This window comes from Oreochromis niloticus, linkage group LG14, assembly GCF_001858045.2.
Source record: "Oreochromis niloticus isolate F11D_XX linkage group LG14, O_niloticus_UMD_NMBU, whole genome shotgun sequence".
Classification (NCBI taxonomy): domain Eukaryota; kingdom Metazoa; phylum Chordata; class Actinopteri; order Cichliformes; family Cichlidae; genus Oreochromis; species Oreochromis niloticus.
In genome coordinates, this window is record NC_031979.2 from 8,294,532 (window position 1) to 8,308,570 (window position 14,039).

General features: G+C 43.9%; 2 protein-coding genes across 2 annotated transcripts; one reads left to right on the forward strand and one right to left on the reverse strand.

The window, feature by feature from the left end:
* Positions 1 to 3,139: 3,139 nt before the first annotated feature.
* LOC112842166 (uncharacterized) lies at positions 3,140 to 4,758 on the reverse strand. Its single transcript, XM_025898343.1, has 3 exons — positions 3,524 to 4,758; positions 3,204 to 3,410; positions 3,140 to 3,151 (listed from the first exon to the last, which is right to left on the reverse strand). Exons 1-3 carry the CDS (start codon positions 3,971 to 3,973, stop codon positions 3,140 to 3,142), a joined length of 669 nt encoding a protein of 222 aa, XP_025754128.1. The 5' UTR covers positions 3,974 to 4,758.
* A 1,843-nt stretch (positions 4,759 to 6,601) lies between these two features.
* LOC112842204 (uncharacterized) lies at positions 6,602 to 11,337 on the forward strand. Its single transcript, XM_025898525.1, has 2 exons — positions 6,602 to 8,690; positions 11,314 to 11,337. Exon 1 carries the CDS (start codon positions 7,564 to 7,566, stop codon positions 8,584 to 8,586), a length of 1,023 nt encoding a protein of 340 aa, XP_025754310.1. The 5' UTR covers positions 6,602 to 7,563; the 3' UTR covers positions 8,587 to 8,690; positions 11,314 to 11,337.
* The last annotated feature ends 2,702 nt before the right edge of the window (positions 11,338 to 14,039 follow it).

A 14,039-nucleotide genomic window follows, 5' to 3' on the forward strand; every position in this document is an offset into this window, starting at 1 on the left:
TGCCATCCATGGATTCTGTCAGTGTTTTGATCTGTTCACCATCAACATTGCGTGCAGCAGCAACCACAGCCTCCCAGACACTGTTCAGAGAGGTGTACTGTTTTCCCTCCTTGTAAATCTCACATTTGATGATGGACCACAGGTTCTCAATGGGGTTCAGATCAGGTGAACAAGGAGGCCATGTCATTAGTTTTTCTTCTTTTATACCCTTTCTTGCCAGCCACGCTGTGGAGTACTTGGACGCGTGTGATGGAGCATTGTCCTGCATGAAAATCATGTTTTTCTTGAAGGATGCAGACTTCTTCCTGTACCACTGCTTGAAGAAGGTGTCTTCCAGAAACTGGCAGTAGGACTGGGAGTTGAGCTTGACTCCATCCTCAACCCGAAAAGGCCCCACAAGCTCATCTTTGATGATACCAGCCCAAACCAGTACTCCACCTCCACCTTGCTGGCGTCTGAGTCGGACTGGAGCTCTCTGCCCTTTACCAATCCAGCCACGGGCCCATCCATCTGGCCCATCAAGACTCACTCTCATTTCATCAGTCCATAAAACCTTAGAAAAATCAGTCTTGAGATATTTCTTGGCCCAGTCTTGACGTTTCAGCTTGTGTGTCTTGTTCAGTGGTGGTCGTCTTTCAGCCTTTCTTACCTTGGCCATGTCTCTGAGTATTGCACACCTTGTGCTTTTGGGCACTCCAGTGATGTTGCAGCTCTGAAATATGGCCAAACTGGTGGCAAGTGGCATCTTGGCAGCTGCACGCTTCACTTTTCTCAGTTCATGGGCAGTTATTTTGCGCCTTGGTTTTTCCACATGCTTCTTGCGACCCTGTTGACTATTTTGAATGAAACGCTTGATTGTTCGATGATCACGCTTCAGAAGCTTTGCAATTTTAAGACTGCTGCATCCCTCTGCAAGATATCTCACTATTTTTGACTTTTCTGAGCCTGTCAAGTCCTTCTTTTGACCCATTTTGCCAAAGGAAAGGAAGTTGCCTAATAATTATGCACACCTGATATAGGGTGTTGATGTCATTAGACCACACCCCTTCTCATTACAGAGATGCACATCACCTAATATGCTTAATTGGTAGTAGGCTTTCGAGCCTATACAGCTTGGAGTAAGACAACATGCATGAAGAGGATGATGTGGACAAAATACTCATTTGCCTAATAATTCTGCACTCCCTGTATACTGGAGAAGATGGGCTTGCAGGGGACAGTCACCCCCTCGCAGGCAAGGAAAAAGTCGGATAACCTCAAGACAAAATACAAAGTATGTTGTCCTCAAGCAGATAAGTCATGAGGACACAAGTCAGTAAATGGACACCTACTAAGAATTGTTGTGGTGTTATCATGTGTTAAGTGTCGTGTTTTTATTCCCCCTGCCTTTAGGAGTGCAAGTATCCAGGGTCAGGAGAGGGTGTAAGTGGTAAGCCCACTGCTGCCACCTGGCCCTGGTTTGCCCTCATGGACGAGGTAATAGGACAGAGGCCGTCCATCAGGCCCCCTGTCCTACTGTCCACGCTCCGTGAGGACACTCCAGGGCCAAGTTCAGCAGTGGGTGACCGAAACGGAGCAGAGTCTGACACTGATGAGGGGGAAAGTCAGCCGACCACATCAGCAAGGAAGAGGAAACGGGATCGGGATGACGAGCTGCTCAACCTCATCAGGGAGGACATGCAGCAACAAAGGGAGGCGGAGGAGAGAAGGGCGCAGGAGAGCAGGGAGCGAATGGACAGACTCTTCTCAATCCTGGAACGTCTGATTCCAAAATGAGTGCTGTGCCCCTCTAATTTCCTTTGACAGTTTTGTGACATTTGTGTTGAGATGATTCCCCAGGCACCAGACACCTTCTATTTTCTGCATTGCAGACACTTTCCTTTAAATTATTTTTTTACATTGTGCCCTTTGTGTTGGAAGTTACGAGTCTTATTTTTGCAATAAATGGAATCAAACAGTAATGGTAACTGAATCCATTTTATCAACAGTTATTGTGCAACAGGTACATGATGCCAAGTCATAATAAGTAATGGACATTCACAGAGTACAAATCAGGAACAACAACAAAAAAAACAAACAAATGTGCAATGCATAAGCAGCATTTGAAGACTACAAACTTTGCAGCTATGTACATGTGTTCACACAAGATTAAACTGAGTGACCTGTTCCCGGACCATTACATTCACAACCCCAATACATGCCAGGAAGTCCCTGGCAGTGTTGCTGGATCTGCTGAAGACAGAACTGACATGGAAGGGGGTGCTGCAACTGTGACCTGCGGTCTGTCTCGTCTAGTCAGCGAGTGGAGGATCACACAGGGTGGTCTGCAAAGGGGGCTTAGGGATGCGTCCTCCCAGTGTCCACTGCAACGTCCATCCACAGGTTTGCAGTGCTGGCTCTATCGACGGCTGCAGCATCACTAAGATGTCAGAGATATGCAGGCAGGAGTGCCATGAAGTGCCATATGCCACCAGAGAAAAGGTTCCTACACAAATTTGCACTTGCCTGTTAACAGTAGTCGTGGTCTGGTGGTACCTCCTCCAGGGCTGACACCTCAGATGACAGTTGGTCCCGCCAAAGAGCACCACTGACTGCCTCCAACCCAGCCTCCCCCTCCCCATCCTCTGCACCATCGTCCTCAGGCTCATCCACTGGGGCCACGATGTCACCGGCACTGAGGCAGATGTTGTGGAGGACGGCACAGGCTGTCACAACCTGTAGTGGTTACAACACACACGTGTATGTGTGTAAATACATATATACACACACACACACACACACACATATATATATATATACATACATACATATATATATATATTTGTGTATATATATGTATATATACACATATGTATACATATATATATATACACATATACACATGTATATATATGTACACACACGTGTGTACATATATATAGATGTGTATATGTGTGTGTATATATATATATATGTATATATATACATGTTTACACACACACACCTATATATGTGTGTAATACACACACACCATTTGCGCACAAACATTAGATGTTGCAATATTCACATGTCATTGGATGGTCACTTACGTGGGGTAAAAAGGTGTGGTGCACCTCCAGCGCTTGCAGGAAGATGGCCCTGAACCTCGTTTTCATCATTCCTAACGCACGCTCTATGATGGAGCGTGCTCTGGAATGGTGGCTGTTGAAGCGCTGGGCTCCTACACCTCGGACTGGCCTCTTGTAGGGTGTGATGAGGGGGAGTGGACGTTGGAGGCATGGGTACCCCCCATCTGCGAGGATGAAATGTCCTGGAGGAGGGTAGACCAACTGCCTGTACAGTGGGCTGTGGCGGAGCACCCTGGCATCGTGCACCGAACCAGGCCAGCCCACGTAGGTGTCGATGAAGCAGCCCTGATGGTCACAGACTGCCTGCAGGATGATAGAAGGAAACAGTTTCCTGTTTCTGTAGCACTGACCATCAGGGCCGCATCAGGGCCGCTTGGACACTTGATGTGGATGTGGCAGCCGTCGATTGCACCCACCGCTTTCAGGAAGGCTCTGTGACGTGCCAGCCCTGCAAACCCACGGGACACTGCCTCCAGGTCCTCTGGTGTCTTTGGGAGGTGGATGACCTGGTGGCGAATGGCCACCACTTCTTCAGTGACACGGTGGACAATGGTGTGGACAGTGGAACGAGGCATCACAAACACTCTTGACACCAGCCTGTAGGATGCTCCACTTGGCAACCAGAATGTGAATACCAGGATCTCAATTGTGGCACCCCAACCATGGCGCCGATCCTGGTCCAGGAGATTTAGCAACACTGCCAAGGACTCCCTGCTTAGCCGAAAATCGGGCCTCGTGTCCTCCTGGTTGTAGAAACGGTCCAGGACGGGAACACTTAGGTTGATCCTGCAGTATATGGTTCTACTCTGCTTGGATGAAAGGTGGAGAACGACATGAACAGTTATGGTGACAGCGTATGGTTTCATTTATTTTGAGGGATCCAAGCATTATTCTGATTATTATGGTTATGTGACATGTACTACTGCACTGTGACAATACTTATGCTTTCATGCATATACAGTTCATCTGTGTAACTCAGCATGTTTCTGTATTCTAGGGTACCCTGTTTTCAGCTTTGTGGCATTTTTACTGCCATTCCAGGTACACACATGAGTTACGGGATCCAATTCATGATTGTGAATGCATACTGCATGTTGTCATATCAGCTTCAGGGACATTTATTTTATCTATTTCTTCATGGTGACTGTGTACGCATGACTGGCTAGTATTCAGTTATTGACATTAGCAAATGGACTTAACAGTTGATTCTGTTCATTTGGATGTCGCGTTTTCAGTGGGGGACACGTTTTGGTCACTCATCCAAATGACTTCTTCAGTCTCAGCTGACTGCTGGTTTCCCTGGCTGGGATGGCTGAGTGCTTCCTAAATGTGTGTAGTTTAGGGTAGCTTATTTTACCTGGATGTGACTGGCTCTGATGAGCCTGAGGTACCACACATGCCGGCAATGTTGGTGCTGGTTTTGTAGCTCATCTTGGATTAGAACAGTGCACATGGCACGGAGCAACATTATCCGATCCATTTTTCCCGTTTTCACACGTGCCGTTTGCGTTTGGCATAAACGTTGAGTTGTGGGCGGACTCGAACAACGGCAGGTTGTCCGCAGCCATTTAGATGTTGTGACTCATTGTTTGTTCAATAAAGTTTCTATGGAGAAAAAAAGGGGGCTGTCCACAGCCGCTCACTTCCTGACTACCCGTCCGTCTAAGGACACTACCTTGTGACGTAGGTAGGTAGTGTCCTTATGCGCATCCTTCCCCTGAATTCGGACACAGCCACAGTGGACGAGTACAAAGTGATGACAAAGAAAGACTGTATTACTGTACCTAAACAAAGCCACATGCATGTTGAGGGTCATATAGCAGCAGGGCCATTTAAACAGGACATGGTCATGATATTTGAGCCAGACTTAAACCCTCAGTGGCCAGACAATCTTGAGTTTTTTGACACTTTGGTTAAAGTTAAGAAGGGTACTTTACCAGTCATAGCACTAGGTGTCTCTAACCCCACTGACCATGAAATTGTCATTCCAGGCCGTACGTTAGTTGGCTCGGTTCAGACTATTACAGCTGTTTTACCTGCCCAGATGTTTGAAAAAGCCACATCTGTAGCTACTGTTAACCAGACAAACACACAAGCCCAGTGTGGCTCTAGTGAAGAGTGGGACCCACCTGTAGATCTTAGCCACCTGGGTGAAGAGCAGAGAGTATTAGCGAAACAGATGCTCAGAGAGGAATGCCATTCTTTCTCTAAAACAGACAATGATATAGGCTGTATTGAAAAACTGAAAATGACCATCTCACTCAAAGACAACGAATCACTCAAACGCACATACCTGTCTGTGCCACGGCCACTCTACCAAGAGATGAAAAGTTACCTGCATGATTTAATAGCACAAGGCTGGGTCAGAAAGTCAGACTCGTCATACTCCTCACCAGTCGTTTGTATTAGAAAAAAAGATGGTACTTTAAGACTGTGCATAGACTACAGAGACTTGAATCGGAAAACCCATCCTGACCGCCAGGCCATCCCACGTGTCCAGGACATTATGGACAGTTTGGGTGGAAACTCCTGGTTTTTGCTTTTAGATCAGGGGAAAGCATACCACCAGGGGTTCATGTCAGAAGAAAGTCGTCCACTCACTGCTTTTGTGACCCCCTGGGGATTATATGAGTGGATTCGCATCCCCTTTGGACTTATGAATGCCCCTGCAGCATTTCAACGCTGTATGGAAGAGTGCCTGGATGGGCTGCGCGACAACATCTGCATCCCCTATCTGGATGACACATTAGTTTACAGCAGAACGTTCAAAAATCACTTGGAGGACGTGAGAAAAGTGCTCCAGAGATTGAGAGGCTTTGGTATAAAGCTTAAGCCAAGTAAGTGTGACATGTCTGAGGTGCGCTATTTGGGCAGAATAGTGTCTGCAGAGGGCAGTAAAGTGGATCCTGCAGACTTTGAAGCAGTAAAAGCACTCAAAGGTATAAAACCACAAAATGTTGGTCAGCTCAGAAAAATGTTAGGCCTTCTCTCCTACTACAGACAATACATAAAAGACTTCTCCAGAAAAGCAGGTTGTTTGTATGAACTGTTAAAAGCTGACAAAACCACAGAGAACTCAGACACCAGAAAAGGGCCAAAGGCAAGACCAAAGAGAGCCAGTCAAGTTGTGCCCTCCTCAAAACAAATCGTGTGGACTGACCAGCATCAAAGTGCACTTGAGGAACTAATAGACTGTTTGCTCCACCCACCAGTGCTGGGATTCCCAGATTTCACACAGCCGTTCATCGTACACACAGACGCCTCACACAAAGGGCTAGGCGCCGTGTTGTACCAGAGACAAGATGGTAAGCTGCGAGTTATTGCTTATGGCTCCCGTACTCTAACAGCAGCTGAAAAAAAACTACCACTTCCATGCAGGAAAACTAGAATTTTTAGCATTGAAGTGGGCTATCACTGACAAATTCAGAGACTATTTGTACTATTTGTACTATTTGTACATTTACTGTCTATAGCGATAACAACCTGAACTGAATGCCACCACATCAAGATGGGTCGCTGAGCTCGCTGATTTTCACTTCACCATTAAGTACAAACCAGGGAAGGAAAACAGTGATGCAGATGCTTTATCAAGAATGCCACTTGATGTAGAAACCTTAATGAGAGACTGTTCTGAGGAAGTGCCACCGGACACTATCTCAGCTGCTATCCAGGCCATTGAGGTACAGAAAGGCACACCTGCCACATGGACACTGTCAGCTGCAGCAATGTCAGTCACAGCAGAAGGTGAGCCAGCAGAAGCAACATTTACACCCATACCAAAAGAACAGCTTAATGAAGCGCAAAAGTCTGATCCTGTTATAAGCCCTGTATTACAGTGTAAACAGACAGATTCAAAACCACTGCCCAAAGAGCTAAGAACATTTGACCCTAAGACAAAATGCTTGTTCAGAGAGTGGGGCAAGTTAACGCTAGATAACCATGGCATCTTGTACAGACTCACTTCTGCCCGGAAACAACTAGTCCTGCCAGATCAGTTCAAAAAGACTGTACTTGAAGAGCTACACAATAATATGGGCCATCAAGGTGTTGATCGCACAGTGTCTTTGATACGTGAACGCTTCTTTTGGCCACACATGCAGGCAGACATTGAGCATTATGTGACCAACGTTTGTTCCTGTGTAAAGCAGAAAAAGCCCAGCCATGAAACAAGACCTCCTTTAACAAACATTGTAACTACGCAGCCCTTTGAGCTGGTATGTATAGACTTTCTCCATCTTGAAAAATGCAAAGGTGGTTATGAATATATTTAGTGATAACTGACCACTTCACACGTTTTGCGCAAGCTTATGCCACCACCTCAAAGTCAGGCAAAACTGCTGCAAACCTGATATTCAATGACTATGCCCTAAAGTTTGGCTTCCCCTGTCGCATTCACCATGACCAAGGAGGTGAATTTGAAAATCAGCTATTCAGTCAGCTCAAGAAACTGTGTGGCATGGCCGGTTCTAGGACAACACCCTATCACCCAATGGGGAACGGTCAAGTTGAACGTATGAACAGGACATTGTTGCAAATGCTTAGAACACTAACTGAAACACAAAAGTCAAACTGGAAGGAATCTATCAACAAGTTAATGTATGCATATAACTGCACACGTTGTGAAGTCACTGGCTACTCCCCATTTTACCTACTGTTTGGACGGTCACCCAGGCTACCAGTAGATATGCTCTTTGGACTGTACTCAGAAACAGATTTTAGTGACCACAGAGACTATGTTGAAAAATGGAGAAAGGGCATGGAACAAGCATACTCTATAGCAAATGAGAATGCAAAGAAAGCTGCTGAAAAGAGCAAAAGACACTACGACACAAAAGTAAGGAGTTCTGTGTTACAACCTGGCGAGAGAGTTCTGGTCAAAAACCTGACACCTAGAGGAGGCCCAGGGAAACTGAGAGACTATTGGGAGGACACTGTTCACACAGTAGTCAGACAAATGGGGCCTGACCTCCCTATCTATGAGGTAAGACCGGAGAGAGGCAGAGGGCGCTCTAGAGTGCTTCACAGAAACTTGCTTATGTCATGTGACCACTTACCTTTTGAAAAAGTGCCTGAAAAAGATAATCGTACAAGACATGAACAGAAAAAGGTTGATAAACCCGTCGCTGTTGTGCCAGATTCTGATGATGAGGGCAGTGTTGATGAATACCGCTGTCATTACGCACCACCTCAACCTGTGTCCCAGCCATCAGATCAAGAACTTCTTACAGCAACGTCTCAGCCCGCAGCTTCAACCCCTGCTCTTGCACCAACACCAGAGCCTCTTGCTGGAGACCGTCTGGAGGCGCCTGACCCAGCTGTCGTGGAGACAACTTGTGAGGAGGCAGAGCCCACTGCAGGTGACATACCTGCTCCTCCCCCACCTGTTGTACTTGAGGAAGAGTCACCTCAGCGGCCACAGCGAGAGACACACCCGCCGAGACGGATGACGTATGACCAACTGGGCACCCCATCCTGCTAAAGTGTTCAGCCAGCACCGCAACTGCTTCCTGTGTACCCGGGTCTGGTCCCATGGTTTCCAGCTGTGCAGTCATACTGCACTCAGCCCATTGGTTTGTATGGAATGTAAGTTGACACTTTTTAACGGATGACTTGAAAACTGGACTTACAGACTGTCATCAAGAAAAAGACATTAACTTTTCCCCATCTGTGGATTACAACCATAGACAATAGACTTTGTGAAGACTCACATATGGACTGGTTATAGACTTTGTCTTCAGTCACCAGTGATGGACTGTGGTGAAACAGGTGTTAAACCCACAGAATTGAGGACATTGGTTCACTCTACTGTTGATGTCCTGACTACAAGAGAATATAGACTGAAAAGATAGTGGTAGATGTCTTTCTGAAAGTGCTGTAACTAAGTTTAAGAATATAATCCACCCACTGTTATCATCTTCAATGCCCTGTACCAACATAGAGCAGAGCAGCTATCTGAACGCTACTCCAACAGAGGTCGATTATCTTGTTAATAATTTTACCTCCTCACTACGTACGACTCTGGATACTGTAGCTCCTGTGAAATCTAAGGCCTCAAATCCGAAGTACCTGACTCCGTGGTATAATTCTCAAACACATAGCCTAAAGCAGATAACTCGTAAGCTGGAGAGGAAATGGCGTGTCACAAATTTAGAGGATCATCATTTAGCCTGTTGAAATAGTTTGCTGCTTTATAAGAAAGCCCTCCGCAAAGCCAGAACATCTTACTATTCGTCATTGATTGAAGAAAATAAGCCCAGGTTTCTCTTCAGCACTGTAGCCAGGCTGACAAAAAGTCAGAGCTCTACTGAGCCAACCATCCCTTTAACGTTAACTAGTAATGACTTCATGAACTTCTTCACAAATAAAATTTTTATCATTAGAGAAAAAATTACCAATAATCATCCCACAGATGTAATATTATCTACAGCTACTTTTAGTACCATCAATGTTAAGTTAGACTCTTTTTCTCCAATTGATCTTTCTGAGTTAACTTCAATAATTACTTCCTCCAAACCATCAACGTGTCTTTTAGACCCCATTCCTACAAAACTGCTCAAAGAAGTCCTGCCATTAATTAATTCTTCGATCTTAAATATGATCAACCTATCTCTAATAATCGGCTATGTACCACAGGCCTTCAAGGTGGCTGTAGTTAAACCTTTACTTAAAAAGCCATCTCTAGACCCAGCTGTCTTAGCTAATTATAGGCCAATCTCCAACCTTCCTTTCATATCAAAAATCCTTGAAAGAGTAGTTGTCAAACAGCTAACAGATCATCTGCAGAGGAATGGCTTATTTGAAGAGTTTCAGTCAGGTTTCAGAGCTCATCACAGCACAGAAACAGCTTTAGTGAAGGTTACAAATGATCTTCTTATGGCCTCTGACAGTGGACTCATCTCTGTGCTTGTCCTGCTAGACCTCAGTGCTGCGTTCGATACTGTTGACCATAATATCCTATTAGAGCGATTAGAACATGCTGTAGGTATTACAGGTACTGCACTGCAGTGGTTTGTATCATATCTATCTAATAGACTCCAATTTGTTCAAGTAAGTGGAGAGTCCTCTTCACACACTAAGGTAAATTATGGTGTTCCACAGGGTTCAGTGCTAGGACCAATTCTATTTACATTATACATGCTTCCCTTAGGCAGCATCATTAGAAGACATAGCATAAATTTTCACTGCTATGCAGATGACACCCAGCTCTATCTGTCCATGAAGCCAGGTATCACAGACCAATTAGTTAAACTGCAGGAATGTCTTAAAGACATAAAGACCTGGATGGCCGCTAACTTTCTGCTTCTTAATTCAGATAAAACTGAGGTTATTGTACTCGGCCCTGAAAATCTTAGAAATATGGTATCTAACCAGATTCTTACTCTGGATGACATTACCTTGGCCTCCAGTAATGTTGTGAGGAACGTTGGAGTCAGTTTTGACCAGGACATGTCCTTCAAAGCACATATTAAACAAATATGTAAGACTGCTTTCTTCCATTTGCGCAACATCTCTAAAATTAGAAATATCCTGTCTCAGCGTGATGCTGAAAAACTAGTTCATGCATTTATTACTTCCAGGCTGGACTACTGTAATTCATTATTACCAGGATTTCCTAAAAACTCGCTGAAAAGCCTTCAGCTGATCCAAAATGCTGCAGCAAGGGTACTGACAGGGACTAGAAAGAGAGAGCATATTTCTCCTGTTTTGGCTTCCCTTCATTGGCTTCCTGTTAAATCCAGAATTGAATTCAAAATTCTGCTCCTCACATACAAGGTCTTAAATAATCAGGCCCCATCTTATCTTAATGACCTTGTAGTACCATATCATCCTATTAGAGCACTTCGCTCTCGCACTGCAGGCCTACTTGCTGTTCCTAGAGTATTTAAAAGTAGAATGGGAGGCAGAGCCTTCAGTTTTCAGGCCCCTCTTCTGTGGAACCAGCTTCCAGTTTGGATTCGGGAGACAGACACTATCTCTACTTTCAAGATTAGGCTTAAAACTTTCCTTTTTGCTAAAGCATATAGTTAGGGCTGGACCAGGTGACCCTGAATCCTCCCTTAGTTATGCTGCAATAGACGTAGGCTGCCGGGGATTCCCATGATGCATTGAGTTTTTCCCTTCCAGTCACCTTTCTCACTCACTATGTGTTAACAGACCTCTCTGCATCGAATCATATCTGTTATTAATCTCTGTCTCTCTTCCACAGAATGTCTTTCATCCTGTTTTCCTTCTTTCACCCCAACCGGTTGCAGCAGATGGCCGCCCCTCCCTGAGCCTGGTTCTGCCGGAGGTTTCTTCCTGTTAAAAGGGAGTTTTTCCTTCCCACTGTCGCCAAAGTGCTTGCTCATAGGGGGTCATATGATTGTTGGGTTTTTCTCTGTATTTATTATTGTGCTATCTACTGTACAATATAATGTGCCTTGAGGCGACTTTTGTTGTGATTTGGAGCTATATAAATAAAATTGAATTGAATTGAATTGAAAAGCAATTTGTTGGTATAATGTCGGGACCACATTTTTTGAGTGGGGGAGAGTGTGACAGGTTGAAGGACTACTGTTCAAGGACTACTGCATATAAAACTGTTCAGTTAATACTAATTCATATCAGTTGATATAAGGACAAAAATAATGTAAATATGGTAAGAAAATGGTTAAGAGTTTATTATTTTTCATGTTCTATTAATGGCTTTCATGTTACTTTAGAGAAATGCAATCTATACATCAGTGATCGGCTAGTAAGCCTTTTCTGGGATCGATTAGTAGTGTCTCTATTCTCCACTAGGGGGCTTTCGCGCGTTCTCCTCTCTGCAATAAACTACTGCATGAGAGACGCAAGTCATAATCACTCTCGTGATTCTTCTCCCCCTGTTTTCAGGGGTAAAAGTGTTCAAAAGTTGATATATTTCCAATTTGTACACTGTTAAGATATTTAAGAGGTAATCCTTCATTGTTTTTTAAGCGTTAGAAGCATTATATTACAGTTTTGTGCACATATACGTGGCGGTTTTGAGCCTCAGTTTTGTACTGTATAATGGCCATTAAGATAACGGCAGGAGCTAAAAACGCCGCTTTTGTCAGCCATTTTGTCAGGAAACCTCTTCTGGCATATATAGTAAGCACTTTAGTATTTTGGTTTATTATTTAGTGTTTGTCTTCCACCATGTGACAGTAAGCAGTACAGAATGTGAAACGTTTCTGTTCATTTTCACTGCAATAAACTACTGCATGAGAGACGCAAGTCATAATCACTCTCGTGATTCTTTTCCCCCTGTTTTCAGGGGTGTAACACATACACCTGTTCATCTTCTGTGGTGCTGTTTGATATGTTCATGATCAGAAAAGACGTTCTTTTTCGTCCTTTATGAAGTATTGCAGCCAAGCAGCGAACGTCCTTCTGTGCTGTTCATCTGTGCGACGTGAGGAGAGCTAGCATGGAACAGGAAACCCTGGTTGCGGTTACTGATGTAAATTAAGTTTGCTGTTTTCAAATCCAACACATGACATACCAGCTGATATTAACAGCTCTACTCATTAGGATATGATTTATGGCAAGATGAAAGTAAGAGACGATAATGACCAACAGCAGGTCTGAAATAATCATATTGCCCCAGCATAAACCTGTGCGGCCACAGTGAATGTTTAATGTGCTCATGGCAATAAAAGAAATGTATACATACCCTTGATTAAAACTGCAGCTGAGCACAACACTCACACATTCATCTCTGTGATCTTTAGCTGTATCAAGTGAGATGACTGGAGAGGTTAAAAAGTCAAGTATTGCAACAGGAGTTATATCACTTACGTAAAAAAATAAAACAATTTGTTTTTCACATGGTTTTGAATTTTTTTTAATGTAATATCTTCTTATCTAAAAAAGCAAACATAGTTTTATAAGATGTAACAAAGTTTAGAAATAATTGACACGAATGGTTATTAAGTAATAAAAAGCCAGGGATCAAATTTCATAGTAGAACTTATAATAAACTCAATAATAAACTGTTCACCAGTAAGTATTCTCAAGTTTTGTTCACTGCTGCAAGATGCTTTATATTTATGCTTATAGATATATGTGTGTGTGTGTGTGTGTGTGTGTGTGTGTGTGTGAATAAACAGATACTTATTGATACTAAAAATTGCTATCAGATTAGATGTCATCGGTGCTGTCTTTACCTTCCTCCTGCACACAGGCAAGCACACAGCCCCTCTCCTCAGTAGCAGCTGAAGTAGCTGAAGTTCAGAACACTGAACAGCACTTCATGAGGTATTTGTAAAGGTCAGGCAGGTCAGAACAGTCAGTATGAATGTAAGCCTGGTTGATATGCACACTCATTTAAAAAATGTAACTATTAGCAATTACCAGATTGCTGCACTGTTGATCATCCTGGATGAGTATTATTACAATGAAGAGTAATGCTGCAACGGACCAGTCACGTTGTGTGATGTCAAAGCTATGCAACGGTGGAAAAAAGAAAACAAAAATACCTTTGTTTATATAAACTCTCTTCTGGAACAAATAGTAAATGTTTCAAGTGGGTTTTTTCTATTAATTAATGCAATATAAGAAATTCATTATCAAATTAGGTTTGCTGTTTGCCAAATTTAGCTTGCTTTGCTTGTGATAGTTTTTAATATCATTAGTTAGCTTCTTAGCTAATGCAAACTGAATGCTCTGACAATGTGATTGGTCAGTTGCGATGTTGCAGCTGGACTAACATTGCTTTGATGATACAGGAACAACACCACCACAGGGGTAACAGAATGGTCGTGTCCAAATTCATGGGCTGCATCCTCCTGAGGACCCGGCCTTCGCGGTCTACGTGGGCCGAGTCCTCAGAAGGTCGGGTAGGCCGGAAGTAAACCGCTGGGGAAATTGGACGGTCTAGCCTTCAGATTTGCGTCACCGCTGTGTCGGTGGAGTTTAATAAACTCGGCC